This window comes from Manacus candei, unplaced genomic scaffold (genome assembly GCF_025592945.1).
Source record: "Manacus candei isolate 608988 ecotype Guabito, Panama unplaced genomic scaffold, ASM2559294v1 h1tg000092l, whole genome shotgun sequence".
Lineage (NCBI taxonomy): Eukaryota > Metazoa > Chordata > Aves > Passeriformes > Pipridae > Manacus > Manacus candei.
In genome coordinates this window covers 1,767,361-1,786,019 of record NW_026138140.1, presented here as the reverse complement: position 1 = coordinate 1,786,019, position 18,659 = coordinate 1,767,361, and the positions used below count along the sequence as shown (strand labels likewise).

At 39.1% G+C, this 18,659-nt stretch overlaps 1 protein-coding gene across 4 annotated transcripts in view; it reads left to right on the top strand.

The window, feature by feature from the left end:
• Positions 1 to 419: 419 nt before the first annotated feature.
• INPP4B (inositol polyphosphate-4-phosphatase type II B) overlaps positions 420 to 18,659 on the top strand; it is a 278,616-nt gene continuing 260,376 nt past the window's right edge. For 2 of the 4 annotated variants that reach the window (XM_051768104.1, XM_051768105.1), the window contains exons 1-2: positions 421 to 2,469; positions 5,193 to 5,251. In XM_051768104.1, the coding sequence (XP_051624064.1) occupies positions 2,358 to 2,469; positions 5,193 to 5,251 (171 nt within the window). In that variant the 5' untranslated portion in view covers positions 421 to 2,357. Of the gene's footprint in view, positions 2,470 to 5,192; positions 5,252 to 18,659 lie in introns of all 4 variants that reach the window. The other 2 variants (XM_051768103.1, XM_051768106.1) reach the window with 2 other exon arrangements.

The following is an 18,659-nucleotide window of genomic DNA, read 5'->3' as shown; positions in this document are numbered from 1 at the left end:
ATAGGAGTTGTAAAATCCATCTGATAAACTTCAGTTGTTTGATTGTATGGGGGTTATACCAAGAATTCTTTTTTTTTTTGAGAAAGGCCTTTACAAAAGTGTTGGATATTAAGAGCATAGAATGTTTTGGGGATTAAAAGGGAGATCTCTTTAGAACTGCTTCTGCGGCCTTATTTTCTCATTCTTGCAGCACTGTGAAATGGTGCTGTGTTAACTTCAATTCTGACAAAAATATTTGTTTCCAAACTTACACTGCTCAAAACTCCAACTATGGAACTTTATTTATTGGAAATGATTTTAATATTGAGGAGGGGTACTGAGAAAGAAACAAAGATCTATTATATAAAAGTGTCAGGTATGTTTTTTTTTCACTAAGTTCAGTAGATGGAGTTCTAATAAATGAAAACTTTTTTTTTTGGGGGGGGGGAAGTTTGTTGTTTTGTTTTGGGGTTGTTTGTTTGGTTTTTGTGTGTGTGGTGACACAACTAATTTCCTGAAAACAGAAAAAAATGTTCCAAAAGAATTAAAAACTCTTAGAATATACCATGAACCAAAAAGAAGCAGTGTCCCAGTGTCAGTATAGCAAAACATGAATAATTGAGCACATTATGAACTTTTATAGTTAACACTTTGTATTTTGTTAGAGTTATTGTTCCTGTGAAGGAGATGGAAATCCAAGGCAATCTGCTGTCCTTGCCCTGCCCTATGAATGCATACTTGAGCTTTCTAGTTGTGGTGGTTTGAAACTCCCAAGAATCTAATTTTTAAGTTCAAGCCCCCCCTCCCACAGTTTGCCCCTGTGAGAGGGTTTAGTGATGGTATGGACTTGATACCTTTTTCACTCCATGTGGAGAGTTTTCAGACAAAACACAACCATTCATTATTGGGGGAAGGGAAAAATATTTACAAAGGTTTATTTACACCCACATATATATTTAAATTAAATCAAATTTCTCCTCTTCTTCAATAAAAGTCCAAGAAGAAAAGAGAAAAGTCTTTCTATCACTTCTCAGGCCACAGTTTCTTCATTTCAGTTTTTGTGGCACTGGTTAGTGTCCTTCATTTTCCTGAGGCAGCAGATTTACGTATGGCAGTCAGGATTTTTATTCTTACTTTGTGGATATTTCAACCCCAAGCCCGAGCCTTCGGGGAATTTCCTTGTGGATCTTCACTCCTCTTGGGTTAGAACATTGAAGGCAGCTTTCAGTTCAGGCTTACCAAAGCTCTTTTGCTCTGTCTCAGCTCAGTAGCATGATAGAAACGGCAACAGCAGCAGCAGAGGGCACGGCCACCTCCTCTGCATTCCATCCTGGCTCAGCTCTCAGGACAACTCTGGGTTTTTTAGCTCCTTTCACCCTCTCTCTAGCTGCTGCTGCATTTTGGGACTCCCTAAGGGTTTGGAAGTCCACCCCTCCTCTTCAGAGAGTCTCTGATTTTTTGGAAAATAATACAGTCTTACCCCAAACCAGCTCTGTTGAGTTTGCCTCTGTTTTGTTGTGAGCTCTCCCTCCTGCAGGAACATCTCTGCATCTTTCAACCAGCTTCACGTTATCTCGTTGCTACTGGCTATCTTTTGGCCTTTAGCCATCGCTGTCTCTGTTCAGGACTGCTCCACTGCTGCTTTCAGTGTCTTCTGCTGCTGCTGACAGTAAGGGAACTTTTCCAGCTCTTGACTACGGGACCCGGTCCAGCTTTGACACTATACTGGGTCTCCCGTAGCCTCAGCTGGGGCCTGGGGGCCCTTGGCCCCCAGAGGGGCTCACTGCCCCCCTGCCTCCTCGTGGCTCAGGTCATGGCTACCTACCTACTACACTGTCTTCACCACCTTCTCTTCTGTTTCTGTGGGTATGTAGTTTCCGTAGGGCGCACGTGGACTATTGATTGGTCCAGTATTATCAGTGGGGCAAACCATTACTACCTCAGAGAAAAGGTTTTTCAAACCACCACACTAGTTATTTATATGTCTATAGCCAAAATATATTTTTTAGTGGTATTGATAAACTGGTAATACTGTGTAGAATTACAGCTTCTGCACAAGGTTGTAGAGCCACCGAAAAGAAACTACGTCTTTCTTTCTTAAAAAAAGTGTGGGGTGTCACCTATGTGACCTTGTTTGCTTTTCCCCTATTACTTACAGCACTCACATACTATGAATAGAAAGTACCATGTTTGGAGTGCACAAGAGAGTGGAAATCACAATAAACAGCAGCATCTCTTGTTTTTTTGTTTTGTTTTTAATGTTTCAGTTGACCTTCATATCTGCTGTCTAGATTTTGCTCAGCTTCAACAGATTACCTGGTATCCTCATTGTCCTTCTGCATCTCTTACTCATCTTCATCCTCTTCCCTGGCAACCCCATGAGGTTCAATGCTAAAGATCTGGCTTTACTGGCCAGGCAACCATCAGGTTGTTTTGACAAGGAAGGAAAACTGAAGATTTGCAGAGTGGTTGGGGATGAAAAATTAATAGGTAACAATGACTTGTGCTGAAATATCTCATGGTTGACGTGCATGTTTTCTGCAGCTGTTGGCTTAGTTACACTAATCACATATACCTGTTTTTAGTTTTCTTCATTACTGATGCTTGAGTGGTGCTGAATACCTTTCTAAATAATGAAGCTTAAATTTAGTTCTTTAATTTGCTCAAGTTTTCAAGTTCCCTTCGACATGTGCCTGGGAAACAGTAAACAGTTTAACATTATTATTCTTTTCCTGTAAACAAAGATTGGGTTTTTTTCTGCTAGTGATTGCTAGTCACCAGTCATTAGTTGCCACGTTTTAAAAGATTAGCTGTCCAGTTCCTCAGAACTTACCCCTTCCACCTCTGAAAGCTGTGTTCTTTTATCATTATAGATTTTCCATGGCTCACTTCCCACCTCCTTTGCAGGTTTCTTCAGGCTTTTATGATCATATTTTAAATGTCTTTCAATTTCCAGTAAGCTTGAACAAGTGTCTGTTCCCTCAGTAGCTGTTAGAAAATAGCTTATACTTAGCTGTAAAATCGGTCCTAACACAATAACTTCAGCAACAGCAAATGTTTTATTTTCACTTGTCCCAGTTGATCTTCATTGTGATTGTGTTTACTTTTATTTTATTAGAAAAAAATCCAAACAAAGCCAAACCCACCACAGACTCAATTATGGTAAGAGGCTGAGCAAATTCTGTGCCACATTTTCAGAAAATTTCGTACATGCCCTGGTGAAACCACAATATACATTTCCTTATGATAAATAGCAGAGTTTCCTGTGGATGGTGCAGCAAACTTCCTGGACAAGGGGCTTTCGGGAGCATCCTCATCTGCCTGCTTTGGGGTTTCTCAACAGGATTATCACCCTGTGTACTCATTGGAGGCAGCATATCAAACCCTGCCCAGTGAATATCTGCTGTTTATGAGGATGTTTTGAATTTTTTTTATGTCGAGTGATAATATTGCTAATACTGCTAAAAACCTTACATTAACTGGAGAGAGACCAAATTTTTATGTAGCTCAGTATCACAGGTTATCTGTGCTATGATCAGATTGCAGATTCTAGCAAAGTGTTTAAGACTCTATGCATGTGTAAGATGTTCCTGTTGCCCAGTAAATCCTTCTGGCTCCCAGCAATCATATGATGATCTTGTGGGAAGAAGGGTCATTTCTGTCCAGGCATGCTGGCCACTGTGTATCCTACCCACTGACAGACTTGTCATCGTTAGTCTGACTAATCTTTGAACTTGCTTATTTTTCACACTTACAAGGTAGTGACTTTCCCAAGCATATAGAAAAATATCTTGTTATCAGAAAAAGCTGCAGTGTCAATGTGATAGTTTTCCTTCCTTCTGATGCCCACAGGGTTCTGGGGGATGGAATTTAGTCTTAGCAGACTCTTGTACTGTAAAGCAACATACTTGGATCTGATAACTGTGTTTAGATTTTTAGTTGGTAGATGTGCATCAATTTATATTATTTTCTTTTCTATATTGTCCTTGCACTTTAGTAGGTCTGAAAAGATCCAAGAACTTCAATTCCTTTTCAAAAATAACCCCAAAAAACCCAGGTTGTCACTTAACACAGTTATTCTATGAGTCCCAATGCCTCTGACTGACTGTAAACCTTCCACTTTTTTGTGGAGAAAAAGCTACTCTGATTTTCAAATGTTGCTTATTAAAACATCCTAATTGAAATTATGATGAGAAAAAGAGAATTTTATTTATTTATTGACTGTACCAAGGTGTCCTCCTGCTCAATATAATGTTTTTAGTGGTGGCCAGCTTTGAGGGAAGTACAGGAGTTCTGCAGAGGCAACATGTAGAGTAACGTGGCCTTAGGGTACAGCTGTTCTTCCAGCTCCCCATCAGTTCGAGGTTGGCTGCTGCCTGGAGACATGCCCTTTCCAAAACATAAAAGAATACATCTTGTGTAAAAAATGTTTCTTCCTCTTTTAAGAAATGATCTCTGAAGACACCACATTTGTCCATAAGATCTATATCTGTATGTGTTTATAATAGGTTTAGGTATCTGTAAGTACCTACAGATACACATACAAGCATGTTTAAAGAAACTGTTGTTTAAAAAATCACTTGGATATGGAAGAATAACTTTTTAAAGTTTTTTGACCCACTCACTGACCCTAAAGTTCTGAAACATTCCCTGTTCTCAAAAGTTTGATTACATGCCTGCATGTGTTATGTACACAAAAATACATTGCTATTCCAACTGGTTAAGCCCTTTTAAAAAGTGTAGTAGAATAGTAATACCCAAGTAAATATTTAGGTCTCATTTTACTCACTTTTTTTTACCTTCTGAAAATTGTGAATTCAGATTAGCATGTTCTAATCTGAGCGGAATAGCCAATGTTTTTGTGTCTTAACGTGGATTATATTTGATCTCCTGAAATGATGGAAGCAAAAGCTGTTCCCTGCTAAAGTGCCTGTTTCTGCTCCCGTGTGAGAAGGGAGAAAAGCTGAGCACACACTGTTGAGTGTGTGCTGCAGTCACCAATACTCTCGGCTGCAGAGTAGAAGAAACCTGGGAAGTTATTTGGCATTTAACAGCATGTTGTACATAGGCAGCCACTGAGTGAAGCTGACTTTTTTTTGGTTGTTAATGATTTTCTTTTCTGACCTTTATAACTAATGCATCTTCTTTGAGAAGCATTTAATGTGTGAAGACAAAGGGTTGTTTTTATTAATCTCTTACTTCTTTGCATACAGAACCGAAGGAGAGATGGTGCCGACTGAAAGGAAATCTGCTTTTTCTAATGAAAAATAAGGTAATTCTTTTTCCTACTGCTTTTCTTGATGTACTAGTCTAATATGTGAGAACTTGAGTAATCCTTTTTCATGATAGCTACATTGGCATTGTGCTTTTAGGGACAAAAAATATAAATCGCTATTATTAGAAGAGTGAAGATGAAAAAAATCTGTTGTTTGCTGTTTGTAACACTGGGTATTCTTCATGATATCAACATCCTTTTGCTGAATCATAAATAGTCTATGGCAAGGGTCTGCTCATAGCAAACATGGGTCTAAATCCAGAATTACTGCACCAAATCCACTGGAATAACGAAAGCAAAACCTCACAGCTAAATAAGATATTGTAACAATGCTCAAGATGCAATTTCAGACCCCTACTACAATTTTTTAGTGTGGTTTTATAACTAAATTTGTTATAAAGAATGTTATTATTTTCTCTTGCTGTGCTGTAAAAAGCATTTATATGCTTGACACGAAGGGCCTGTTAAAATAGGGTCTGACCCTGACATGCTGGAGCTGCTGAGTGCCCTCGTTTGTCATTGGCTTTATTAGGAGTTGAGGCCACTCATCCTCTGGAATGAACAAGCACTGTGTGGAATTGCTGTTTTTCTTATTCTTTCTGTCTGATATTATGGACTTGCTCCTGTAGTTGCCTGAAAATAGCACTGGATTGTAAAGAATTAGGGAATAGGATGCAGCTTGAGACGCTTACCGGTTAACAGCAAGTATTTTATAACTGGCTTCCAGATTATTTTTATACTGTGTGGACCAGCAGTTGGATGGAAACAATTGTACTGCTTGGTAGATTGTATATTTTGTTTGAAAGATTTTTCAGTGTGATATAGCGGCTTATTTTATTACAGAGATGAATGTGCACATATGGTACACTTATGAAGCAGTATTTGCTTTCAAAGCACTGTTCAGGAGCATGTGAGAGACTTCTATATGTGTGCAAACAAAATGAGATGGTGTGACGTAAAAGTTTCTCTGACTTGAGTTTCATACAGCTGCATTCTCCTGGGTGGTAAACGGTCTGACAAGTTTATGGAGGTGACAGCAAGTTCATGGCCACCCCTTTGTCACACCCTTGTACATTAACATTCTTCTCTATGACTTGCAGAAACTATTTTTAGTAAAGGGCTTTAAATTTCTAAATGCTCCGAGTTCCTCCAAGTGTCCTATTTTCACGGGAGCCTTGGCATTTTGTAAAACAGTTTAAGGAAATATTTTGATCAACTTTGCAACTGTGAAGAGAGGAGGAGGAGGAGATCAAGTGTAGCTTTCGGTTTGGCTCTGCAAACTTGGAGAATTAATGTTACTATACTATACTAGAAAGTTTAGTGAGCATTGATACTGTTTCATGTGCTATATGGTGGTTGGTTTTTTTTTTTTTAATCTTTCTTTTTTTAATGTGAGGGTGAAGTACAGATGGATGGAATGAGACTGTATCAGCTGGACCAACAAATGAACTAACACTCTAGGGCCACTCAGGCTGTTCAAGTGGAAAGCTGTATTTTGAGAAACTTGGAGAGTGAGACACCAATTAATGACTTGTTACAGAAATGATTTAGGCTTGCAGTAAATAAATGGGAATTCCCCTTGAAATGTTACAGTTTGACTGAACTGATTAAATAGATGGGTGATTTTCACTCTACATTTAGGTCAGTGCTAGAAAACTGCGTCTTATTCTGGTTTCCTCGTTTAAAGAGGTTTTCAAAATTTGCAGAAGTTATGGAAGGAACCAGGAGATTTGACAAATTTTAGCTTATCAAAGAAGACTGGTGACACGATTAATGTCAGTGTTTTCAAAAGGTGATTTTATTAGGTACTTTCTTTAATTAGGGAGATTACAGTAAGAGAGAGACTTGGAAATGGAAGTCAGACAAATGCATATAATCACAGAATGATTGGCCAGTGAAGCCCAAGTGTGGTGAGATATAGTGGGTGCTTAGTTTTAAAATGTCAAAACCTCCTAGGCTCAGTACAGAGACCACTGAGTGATTAAAGGGCAATGTCTTACAATGAATCAAACTAAATGATGTAGCGCTTCCTAGTCAGCTTATATCCTAGGAATTTGTAAAATGGTCATTTTCAGAGGCTTCATCTGTTGGGTATTATAAAGGATGGCTTCTTTGACAAAGACAGATCTGTCTTGAATCTCGTATCCATGTTTCAAAAGATGCAATTTATAGGCATACTAAGTAAAACCACAGCAATTTGTGTGCTGTGAGGACAGAAGGCAGTGTACCCTGTACTTTTTTTTCCTTTTTTTTTTTCTTTCCTTATTCTGGAAATGAACAGGTTTCCCACCTGAAGCAGATTCTTGACATAGGAAATCACCTATGTTTAAATTTTTGGAGCTAGGTTGCCAGTATAATAACAAAAAATAGTCTTATGATGAAAGTTATTAGGCACCTTAATAAGAATAGTTGCCAATTTTCTGCTCTTTCCTTGACTTAGCAAGGCTACTAATGAGGTGTGTGAAAGATGTGCCCCAAACAGCGCCGAGGAAACCATGTTCCTATTTTTGTTGCTGAAATCTGGCTTGGCTTATGGCTTGACATGGAAGAAAAGTAATTTTGATGTTTTGGAAACTCATCGGAATGCTGAACAATTAACTCTACAAGTCACTGTCATGAAGCAAAGACTGATTTGCTGCTATTCATTAACTGCTGTCAGAGCCACGTGCATGTCTGCATGTACAAATGCTTAATGGCAGACTCTCATTCTGGTTCAAATGCACATAAATTATGCTACTTGTATGAGAGGAATCTTCTCTATGAAACTGCAAAGGATGCTTCCCGACTTATCTGCGCTGTAAATCCCAAGTAGCATGGCAGTAAATTTTCAGTTCAGGGAGAAAATGTGGTTTATTCTTCCGCTTTTTCATACATGCATGCAGCAGAATGACCTATTAGGCATCTTAAGGACATTTATTTTCCTTGGTCTAGCAGTGGACTTGGTTATTTTGGACTTGGAGTGGACTAAGTAGACCTGTTTGTAGGCCTGAGGTACAATCAGCATTTGATAGTTAAACTTTTTCCCTTTGCAGACTTTGGTGTGGTATTTTGAGGTGTGGGTAGGTAGGCAGTTTTGTTGTTGTTTGCTGTTTCCCCCTCTCCACAGATTGGTTCCCTACCATATTATACTGATTGTAGATGGCAGAGTAATAGTAGTGAAGGGTCTGCAGGAGTGACCTCTGTTAGAAAAGACCAGAGGCTCTGCATCAGACCCATCATGGGGCACAGCTGTGCCCATCAGCACAGCAAGTGGTGCCTCTGGGAAGATGTATTTAAGAAAGGGTAAAATGCTGCCTGGGAAATGTGAGAAACAGCCCCAAAGTTGGAGAAGGAGAAGGATCTGCCCCAGGTGCAGGAGCAGATATTCCTCTGCAGCCTGTGGGGAAGACCGTGCTGGGGCACTGGGATGTGCTGTGAATGATCTGCAGCCCATGGCCAGCCCACCTTGGAGCAGGTTCTTCTGAAGGCAACTGTAGCCCACAGAGAGAACCCATGCTGGAGCAGGTATTTGATGTCTGTAGCCCATGGGAGGGACTCCATGCTGGAGCAGGGGAAAAGCATGAGGGGGAAGGGGTGTAAGAGAGGAACCATTCCCTGTCTTCCCTGTGCCACTGGGGAGGTGTGGAAGAGGAAATAGAGGAGTTGGGAATGAATGAGCGAAGTTGTGCCTTGGGAATAAAGAAGGTTGGAAGAAGCTGCTTTAGTTCTTGTCTTTGTTTCTTACTACCCAAGTCTATTTTAGTTTGCAGTAGGCTAAATAAATTTTCCCTGGGTTGAACCTGTTTTGCCTGTGATGGTTGTTGGCAAGTGATCTCCCTGCCTTCATCTTGACCCACAAGCATTAAAATTTTATTTTTTCCCCCAGACCTGTTAAGAAGTGATAGAGGAGGTGGGTGGGTGTTAGCCTGACAAGGTCAATCAACCACAGATACAATCCCCTGTGGGAGCTGTACGTTGCTAGTACCTTCCTGTGTGAAGTCCTCAAACCACACAAAGCGTGTAGGCTTTGTGTCCACTGCCCAGGAAGTGGGAGATGTGTGCATTTGCATCCTATGAACACAGTCAGTATGTGTTGCTTTTGAAGGCAGAACTGGAAACTGGGCTCCCTAAAGCCGTGGCTGGCAGTGTGACTGGGCTGGGGAACCTGGGGTGTGACAGGGCCTTTGGAAAAAAGTTTGACGTTGTACTTGCTAATCGTGGAGCAATTCTTACGCATCCTAGTCCAAAATAGGATTTTGGAACTAGACAGTGTTATGTGCCTCACTTAAATTATGTGCTCTGCGGGTTTCCTTATTTACTTAGATTCTACCCAATTCCAGCCTGGTAGGTGCTTCCTCCCAGAACTCATTTTGAGTGGGGAAACAGGGAGAAAGATTGCTCAGCAACAGTTGCTAATGTGTGTAATAAGTATTAGGTACTTATGTGCCTTTTTTCATTAGCATAGGAGGGCACTTTGGATTAGAAGTTTTGGATCTCTTTGAGGATTGCAATATTGTCTAATTGTTTTTGTTTTAATTACAGGTCAGAATTTATAGCAATCATTTTTTTGAAAAACCAAAATCAACAAAAAACAACCCGAAACAAGAGAACAGTGCATATTTTTGTCATGTTATGTCGTTTCCTTGTTGTTTACTGTTCATAGGTCCTTCAGAATAATTTTTCTTTCCAGTAAAGAAATAAACATATTACTTTGACCTTTCACAGTCTGTTTTAATCCTCATGCCCATTCAAGGCTGGATTTCAGCCTAAACCGTTGTTTACCATATATGGGTGAATTCAGAGTGATTGCTACTGATGTAAAGAAAGAAGCTATCTAACCCATCTATGGTTCATTTTCCCTAATGTTTAAACTAATATTCCCAAATAGTAGTGCTGATACTTAACCAGATTTGTAAATTACTTTGCAGTCTACACACAAAAAGATACACTAAAAAGTTCAATTATGCTTTTGCATTTCAGTAATAGCTCCAGAGGGCCCATTATGTTCTCCTGAGTAAACATTTTGACATTCCTGCTTATTTTTGAATATGTATTTAGGAATTTATTTAAAAATGGATTTTTGATCAATAGCTTCTAGTGGATTCCCTAGGAGAGTCATTAGTGTCTATTGTGTAAATCTTGCTTAGCTTGTGGTTTAGCGATCCCATGAAGGTAACCATTCCAATCTGGCAGGTCAGTTTGTCCATGCACTGGCTCAATAAACTCATTCTGCTTTTGTGTGTGAAAAGTTGCCTTTTAAGACTTTTGTGATGTATTGATTTTTAAAAATGATCATGTAGAAGGAAAGGAATTTAGTTTATGGATGACCGTATTGAAAATGAAAATAAAAGCTGCTGTGAGCACTGAAAGGATTTTAAATTATCAGTAATATTTCACACGTAAAATTATAAAGGCATCTTTTTTTTTTTTCTCCTCTAAACAGTGTTGTGGTAGCAAACTTTTACGCTACATTTGTACTGTAATACATGCTTGTTTCCTGACACCCTAAATTCAAGGGATTTATACTGAAGGTTGAGCTTGGCTGAACACCAGTTGCCTAGCCAAGTTACTTATCATTCCCCTCTTTGGCAGAACATGGAGAAGAAAATAAGATGGAGTAAAAACTTGTGAATCAAGATAAGGGCAATTTAAGCAAAAACAAAGGTTTTGGGTGCAGAAACAAAGGAAAACAAAAGATTTTTCTTTTTGTAGACCCACAGATTCAGAGACCCAATCTGTGGCCTTAACTATGTTAAGCTTAAGATTTTGTAGACATGTTTAATGAGCAAACCTAAATGATTGTGCTGTCAGTAATCACAAGCTTTCCTGTAATGTTTGTGAAAGCTTAACATAAATTATGTTGTTATAGCATTTATCACAAGTGTAATGTGGCAAGAAAAGCCTGAAAGTAAGATTTCAGATTGACTCATAAATCAATAACCAGAGAATCACATGCAAGGTAAAATAGTAGAATAATGACATATTTCTGAGGCTCTGATGTGAGGCTCAGCTGTGAAAATGTTACTCAGGTTTGCATGGCATAGCTGTATGTAAGTTCTGCCATAAAAATGTGAGAATGTATCAATGAATCTTATTTGCATCAAGCAGGCATGCACAACGTATTTTCAGCATTTCAGCATAGCTGTGGAGTTTTAGTATTTTTCTTTCGAATTTGGTATCTTTTAAATATTCTTAGAATGAGATTGCTTTATATATCTTGAAGCTGTGCAGCCTTTTCTGGTCTGTTAGAATATGCAGTTTTCTGTGTGTGTGTGTGTGCTTTAGCATTCTGTAGGTCAGTGATCTCTGCAGAACATCTTGAAATAAGTGTGTCCCTTGTGGCTAAGGAGGGACTTATTATAAACCATTTTTTTCAGCAACAATTCTAATTTTCTAGAGCGTGCTCTGTGTCTGTTTAAAGTCTGAACAGCCGAATAAGTTGTTGCTGCACCACGTAGCATTGCTTTGGGATTGAATGTGATTGCTGATTTGGAGTTTTTTGGCTATATACTACATGTCTGATATTAGTTATGACTGTGTGCTGCAGTATCTGTGTGCTGAGAAGCAGCTTAGTGAATCTGCATCTGTAAGTTTCGATAAAATATGTTTTTACTGTGTTGGTAAGATTTTGATTCATGGTAGGAAGTGTGCTAGATGGAGAAGAAAGGGGAAAAATTACAAAACTGTGGCACAGGCAGATCTAGAAACCGTATCAGCCCTTGCATGGTTCAGGAGTCTCAGGGTGTTTGGTTCAGGAGTCTCAGGGTGTTTGGTTCAGGAGTCTCAGGGTGTTTGGTTCAGGAGTCTCAGGGTGTTTGGTTCAGGAGTCTCAGGGTGTTTGGTTCAGGAGTCTCAGGGTGTTTGGTTCAGGAGTCTCAGTGTGTTTCTGAGCATTTTCAGCCCCAGCATCACCTGTGGTTCTGCCTGCTTTTAATTGAGATGTGAGTTGTCCTCTTACTGTTGGAATGATTATACATATAACAATGTGCATATGCATGTATAGATATGCATATATATGTAAACATCAGGCAGTGTTTGGTGAAGAACTCAAATGAATTTGGTTGTGTTGAGAGAAGGGATGTTGCCCTGCGGATTTTTAACGTACCTTAGTGTATTGTGTCCTGTTACTGTAGTCAGGCATTCAGACCAGTGAGATATCTTGTTTATGTTTAGAGTCCCTTACTTATGCTGGGTCTTTTTTTTTTTTTAAATAACCAGTTGTGTTGCCCCTTATGTTATACTGTGAAGGCATTTTTGAATGCTTATTTTTTTGCATGCCTTAATTTAAGTAGTAGATTTTTTTTTTCAAGATTTTGGGGTGGTTTCAGCCATATTAGATTGGGAGAAAAGTGCTATGCAGAGAACTCTGTGCTAGCTGAATGCTGTGAACTCCAGCCTTAAGCATGATGTACATAATGCCAATGCAGTGTTAGGAGGGAGGAAGGTGCTGTCTTCACACTGCTCGTGAAGAGGTAGTGTGGGGAGCATTAAGTTGTCTGGAATAGTTGGGGCAGACAGTAGACAAGTATTACCCTTGGTTGCCTTAGTAGCTGTTCCTCTGCAGCAGTTGTAGTGCTGGCCCAGACTCAGATGTTTTAGGAGTCCTGCAGGCCCCTGTAAGCCGTGACACCAGAATGCCATGTCTGCTTGGGGTAGCAAGGGCACACTGAGCTTTTGTTACTGAGAGTCTGTGCAGTACCACTAAGGTCTGTCACTGCAGTCTGCTTTCCAACAGTACTGCAAAATACAATGTGTAACCATTGAGCAATGACAATAATTATTTGCTCCTATATTTACTATGAACTGAAAGACTTTATATCTCTCTTTTCCCATCTTAACAGGATCCTATCAAGCTCTACTGATTCCCTCCCTTATCTTGCTACTTCTCCTTCCTGCCTACATATGTTACTGACTTGCTCTCCATATAGTGAAACCCTTCTCTTCCTTTCCACTGCTGTTAGAGTCAGACCTTTCATATAATCTATGCTTGCTTTGATAATCCATTTTGCCTCCCAGTTTTCTTCTGTGTCTGCTCTCATCTCTTGCTTAATTTGTTCCATGTTTTCTGCTGCTTTAGCTTTTTTTATGGTGTAAGCATGCTTTACTCCTTCCTTTCTTTGTGTCTACCTGTCCTTGACCTGCCTGCTTGCCCAGCTGTGCCCATTACTCTATTTGATATCTTAAGTCTGTTGCTATTTTGTTTACAGTGTTACCCATTGCCTTTTCATCCCAGTATCCTGCCTGGTCCCGTTGCTATCCCTTGCACTCTACAGAACAGTCTTTTACTAATCTTAGAATAACCTCTTCTAAATGAGAGCTAAGAAGCATCTCTTGTTCATGGGACTGTCACTTCCAACAGTAGCTCACCCTCTGACTGTGACTCTGCTTTTTCCTAGTCATTCTCAACTTCTGTTGATTTTATTCTTTTGAGGGGTTAATGCTGTGCAGTACTTAGAGTTGAAGCATATATGAGAATATGTGACTTTAAAATGTAACTTAGAACTGTGTATTCTTCAGTACTAAACTGCATCTAGACCTGCTTCAATACCTGTTTGTCCAAACTACACTTTCATCTTGCCTTTCAGAGACCTCTTCCTGTGCATTTAGCCATGAATTCAATTTCAGTGGGAATCAAACAGCTGCTTAATCTTTCCTGTCAAATTCTTCCCCCCATTGCTTTTGATGGCTGATGCAAACATCACTTCATTCCTGCTACTTGTACCGTTTTTAGCATTGCTTTCAACACGAATGTGTTTCTAAGTATTTGTGTTCTGGCTATCTGTGTGTTTTGTAGATTCTTTTTAAGATAGACTTCTCTTTCCAGCTCTGTATCACCTAGAAGTCTGGACTGGGATAATCTAATTTTGTGCTTTCATTGACTGAAATATTCTTCTCCTGTTCTTGAGAAAGAAGACATTTGGTTATATCCATTAGAGCTCTTGCAAAAATCATTTTCCTAGCTCTTTTTTTGACCATTACTTTTTCCTTTGCATCAAACTCTTGTGTCCTTCCTTTTGTAAGGTCTTTGTTTTCACTGTGAAGATTTTCCCCAGTCTCCTACTTGTCGTTCTTCATTTAAGCTTTGCTTAAAGTTCTTCTGATTCTGATCTGTGTCCAGCACATAGCACATGTGTTCATAGACTTGTAAAACCAGCAAGGAAGTACTAAAACAAGACACTAACTAAAAAGTGTAATCTCATTGTCTTCCCCTAAATTCTGCCTTTACAAATCTTTTTTCATATAATTCTTGCAAGAAGTTCACAATGACAATTCCATTTTATTTTAATGTTCATTGGCTCTCATGTAGCCTGATGTGGGCTGACATGTCTGTAGTGTGTAAACTCTGCCTTTTTTGTGGTTTAACATCCATGGTCTGTATCTGTTCAGTGGATAATATCATAGGGTGTTGCGATCCCTCATCTGCATTCGTAAACCCTCTGGTGATATATATAAATTTTTAATCTGAGCAAATCCCTGAATTTGTAAGTGTTATCTAATAGAATTAGCTAGGTCTAATTTTTGTAAATAGTTGTTTGTGTTCTCTGCTGTTCCTGCAGCAATCGGTGTGCTGTGATTGCATAATATGTGGAACTGTGTATGTTACAATTACATAATTGATGGTAATCAAGCACCAGTCTTGTTTAGACTAGATAATTGTGTGGATAACTGTATTTAACAAAAGGTTACAGAGCATCCCCATGTGGTTCTGTCTTAGTTCACTGGCTCTTGCTCTGCTTGGTGCAGCAGTGAAATCTCTGCTGGTTCTCAAAGAGCTGTGGGGTCTGGCAGATGTTTTTGTTGAGCAGCTTCTTGCCTGACTGCTGAGAGAGTCCTGGGACTGAGCATGCATTCACTATTTGAGATAAGTTTACAAGATCAGGACTCTGTTAGCTTCCATAGCTATTTTGGGAGACTTGGATGACAGTTTTTGCAATGCAAGCTATGGTTTTTAGAGATGACTGTAACAGCTGCCTGGTTTGGGCTAGAGGAGACCTGACGGCTAAACAAAAGAGCCTTTGAAATGCTGTGTGCAAGCACTGAGTAGAAAATGTGTAGCAGTCTGTAGCTGAGTACATGGCAACTAAAATACCTGGCATTTATCTCATTGACTATTAGCTCTTAACACGACAGAAATCTAGGGATGGAGGAAGGCTAATAATACCAGTGTATTATTACTGCATTAAGAGATGGCTCCTGCTGCAGTCTGCAAATCTGCACTTAAGAGAATCATGGAAATGTTTTGGTTTGTGTTTTGAAGTTGGTATCCACCGTAGAAGAGCTGCTTGGCCTATGAAACTGTTTCACTTCACAATGCATTCCAGTGAAGAACCCCTGAGGAAGATAAAACTGTATCAAACCAAGCACAGAATTGGCACATTTGATTATGTTAATCTGAATTGGGATATTACTCATAAGAGAATATGCAGTGAAAGAAAGTTAAAAGTTAATCTTTCAGTAGTATACCTACATTTCTTTAGTGTTGAGTGATCAGTAGTCAAAGGAAGAGCTCTCCACCTTTTATTTAAAAAAAGAAACTAACAAAAATAAACCATCTCAAAACCCAATTGCTTGCATCACATTTTTTCTGTTTAAGGTGATACACCAGTTTGTCAGGCTACTGTTGCTAAACTCTTCCTTCACTGTAAGGGATCTGTACCTGATATGAAGTATTATTTGTGTTCCATTATCCTGTTGAATAGATAATGTAACCTGGCTGTCCGTTTGTACAAACTGGGCTTTTCTATTGCATCAGTTTGTCTCATTTTAGAATATAACCTCTGTTAAAGTTACTTTAAATTTTATTTGTAAAGGAAGCTGTCAGTAGATGGCAGCAGCAATCTCTTCAGATAATAGTTTTAGGTTACCAGCCAAATGAACATCTTACATTATAATGTTAACTAATCCTAAGGAAAAACACTCTACTGAAGTAATTCACTGAGGGCAAAACTTGCTTTTATTCTTGGCCCAAAGCAGGATTTTAAAGCCAGGGGCTGCTGATTAACCTCGGTTTAGACTTTTATGAGCTGGATGATGAGTGAAGAAGGGAAGCCAGAGGAGTCTATGAACAGCTAGAGACATCTTGCAGCTGCAAAGTGATTGATGGCAGCCAGCCCAAGGAACTCGTGGGTGAAGCCCAATATACCATTAAAGAAGCTCTTCTGGCTAGTCTGTGCTTTCCCCACCATATACTTATTAGTGAGGGTTGTATTTAGTAGGAGGGAGATGGGCTGTGCATATATATACATACATCAGGGTGCTGCTCTTTAAATTGCATCCCAGGTGATCCTCACTAGCTAGTGCTTGCTACTGCACTGGCTCTCAAGTTTGAGAGCAGTGTGATCTCAAGGAAGTGAAGCTTAAAGTTTGTTTTTGTTTTTGTTTTTTTTTTATCTTCTGATTGGGGTTGACTTAGGATGTACTTCATGGCTGCTGGAAGGTGCCTCCTCAGGGAGGGGCTATTTTACTTCTCTTGAGGACCTAACTGTCCCCCAGATGCCATGACCTGGTTGCCTTAGGGATGAAGGGTGACTTCTTTGTGCCATCTTGATACCATGAGAAAGAGGAGATCAGCTAAGGAGCATAAAGGGCAGCCATGCTTCAGCACTATTTTACTATTCCCATTCTTTTTCTGACCAATTCTTAGAACTGAGCTGAATTTTCCACAGTGCTGCCAGATCTTATGTGCAGAGTGATGACAGCTAATTTTAAGTCCAATGTTGTAAAAGTAGTTGTGTTTTGCCAAATATGTACAGTTTGCCCTTATAAAACTAAATTTCACTTAATATTTTATCACTTGATTGGTGGCAATACTGAGATCCTATAGCTTTGCCTTCAGTTTTAGGTTAGAGTCTTCTGTTGGCATTAGCAAATATTATCACCTTACTACACACATCGTTGTTCCTGGGCATCTATTAATAGAAGATGCTTCCCTTTTATGCCTTTGCAGTGTAATTTTTCCAAGCAATTGGTCAAGGACCTTGTAAACATTTTTTAAAAGACAGTTAATGCGTGCTACAGCAGTGCTTCTGATTATTCTAGCAGGTTTGTGACGTGTGACTTCTTACAAAACCTGTTAACTCTTTGCATTCTTATTCTTTTATTTTTATAGCTTTCTTTTATTTTATTTTGTTTTATAATTTCTACCCATTTGTCCAGTACAGTGTAGTTCTTCATTAGAAAGATTTGAAACCTACTATTGTGTCCCTGCTTGTGGAAGATTACTAATAGTAGCCATAAGCAGGGATTGGCTAAGATATTAACCTAACTTTAATTTTTTAGGGTAACTTCTTTGAAAACTGAAAATATTACCCAGATTAATCAAAAACTTGCGCTTGATGATAGTTAGAGCTTTCTTGTAGCTATTTAAGAGAAGTTCTGAAGAAGTGGAAGGTGGGGAAAACCATCTGTAGCTGACATGCTCTATTTTCTTTTATGGAAAGAAGAAAACAATGGTAGATCTTATACATTAAAAGAATTGCTAGGACTGGGAGAACTTGGTTATGCAGGACTTTTGTTTGTTTGCTTTTGGTTTTTTGATTAGTTTTTTGATTACTTTTTTGTTTGCTTGTTTTTTAATTTTTTAGCCAGAATTTTTATTAACTGTTAACACCTTGTTGGTTTCTTGGTTTCTTTTGGTGGTATATTTTTGTTTTGTGTGGTTTTCAGTGTTTGGTTTTTTTTTCTTTGTGTGTGGTGGTTTGTTGTTGTTTTGGATTTTTTTTAATCACATGCATCTGGCCTTTAGTTTATTCTAGGCTTACTCGAGTTCTTAGACTTTGGCTTGTCTCGGCTGTTTGAAATGTCTGCCTGATATTGACTGTATCTGTAGACTTTTGCCACTGACCTTTTCTTTAGAGAAATATTTATAAAGAGTAGAACAAATGTGAGACACAAAAGCTCCTGAAACAAAAATGGATGTCTATGTACTGTTTCAGAAGGGTATAAAAGCTTTCCTAATATAAAAACCTTCTGAAGTATTCCCATGAGAGGAGATATGCCTCAGCATTACCCATGATGTCTCCTTCTTCTCACAGCCAAACACACTGGTGCTAATGGATCAGCTCTTTGGAGGATTGCAATTAATTCTATTTCTGTTAAGTGCATTGCAGATCCCACCACAGCACGGTGTCTGAGTGACAAGCTCCTGTGTCCTACCCGCTTTAGAGGGTTTGATTTCGTTGCAGTAGGGATTATGGGATGCAGCAGCACTGTTTTGCTGAGCAGATGTACCAGTGATTATGAAGAACCTGCCACTGTTCAATCCGTCTCCTTTTCTGCTGGAGTTCTTTGGATGGAGTAGGTTTGTTGGTGGGCTCCAAAGTTGAAATGGAAGGAGAAAAAAATAAAATCATTTGAATAGCCAGGAACACACCACCATTTCAAAATTAGTGGGTGGAACTGCTTTTTAGCTGGCACAGTCTTTTGA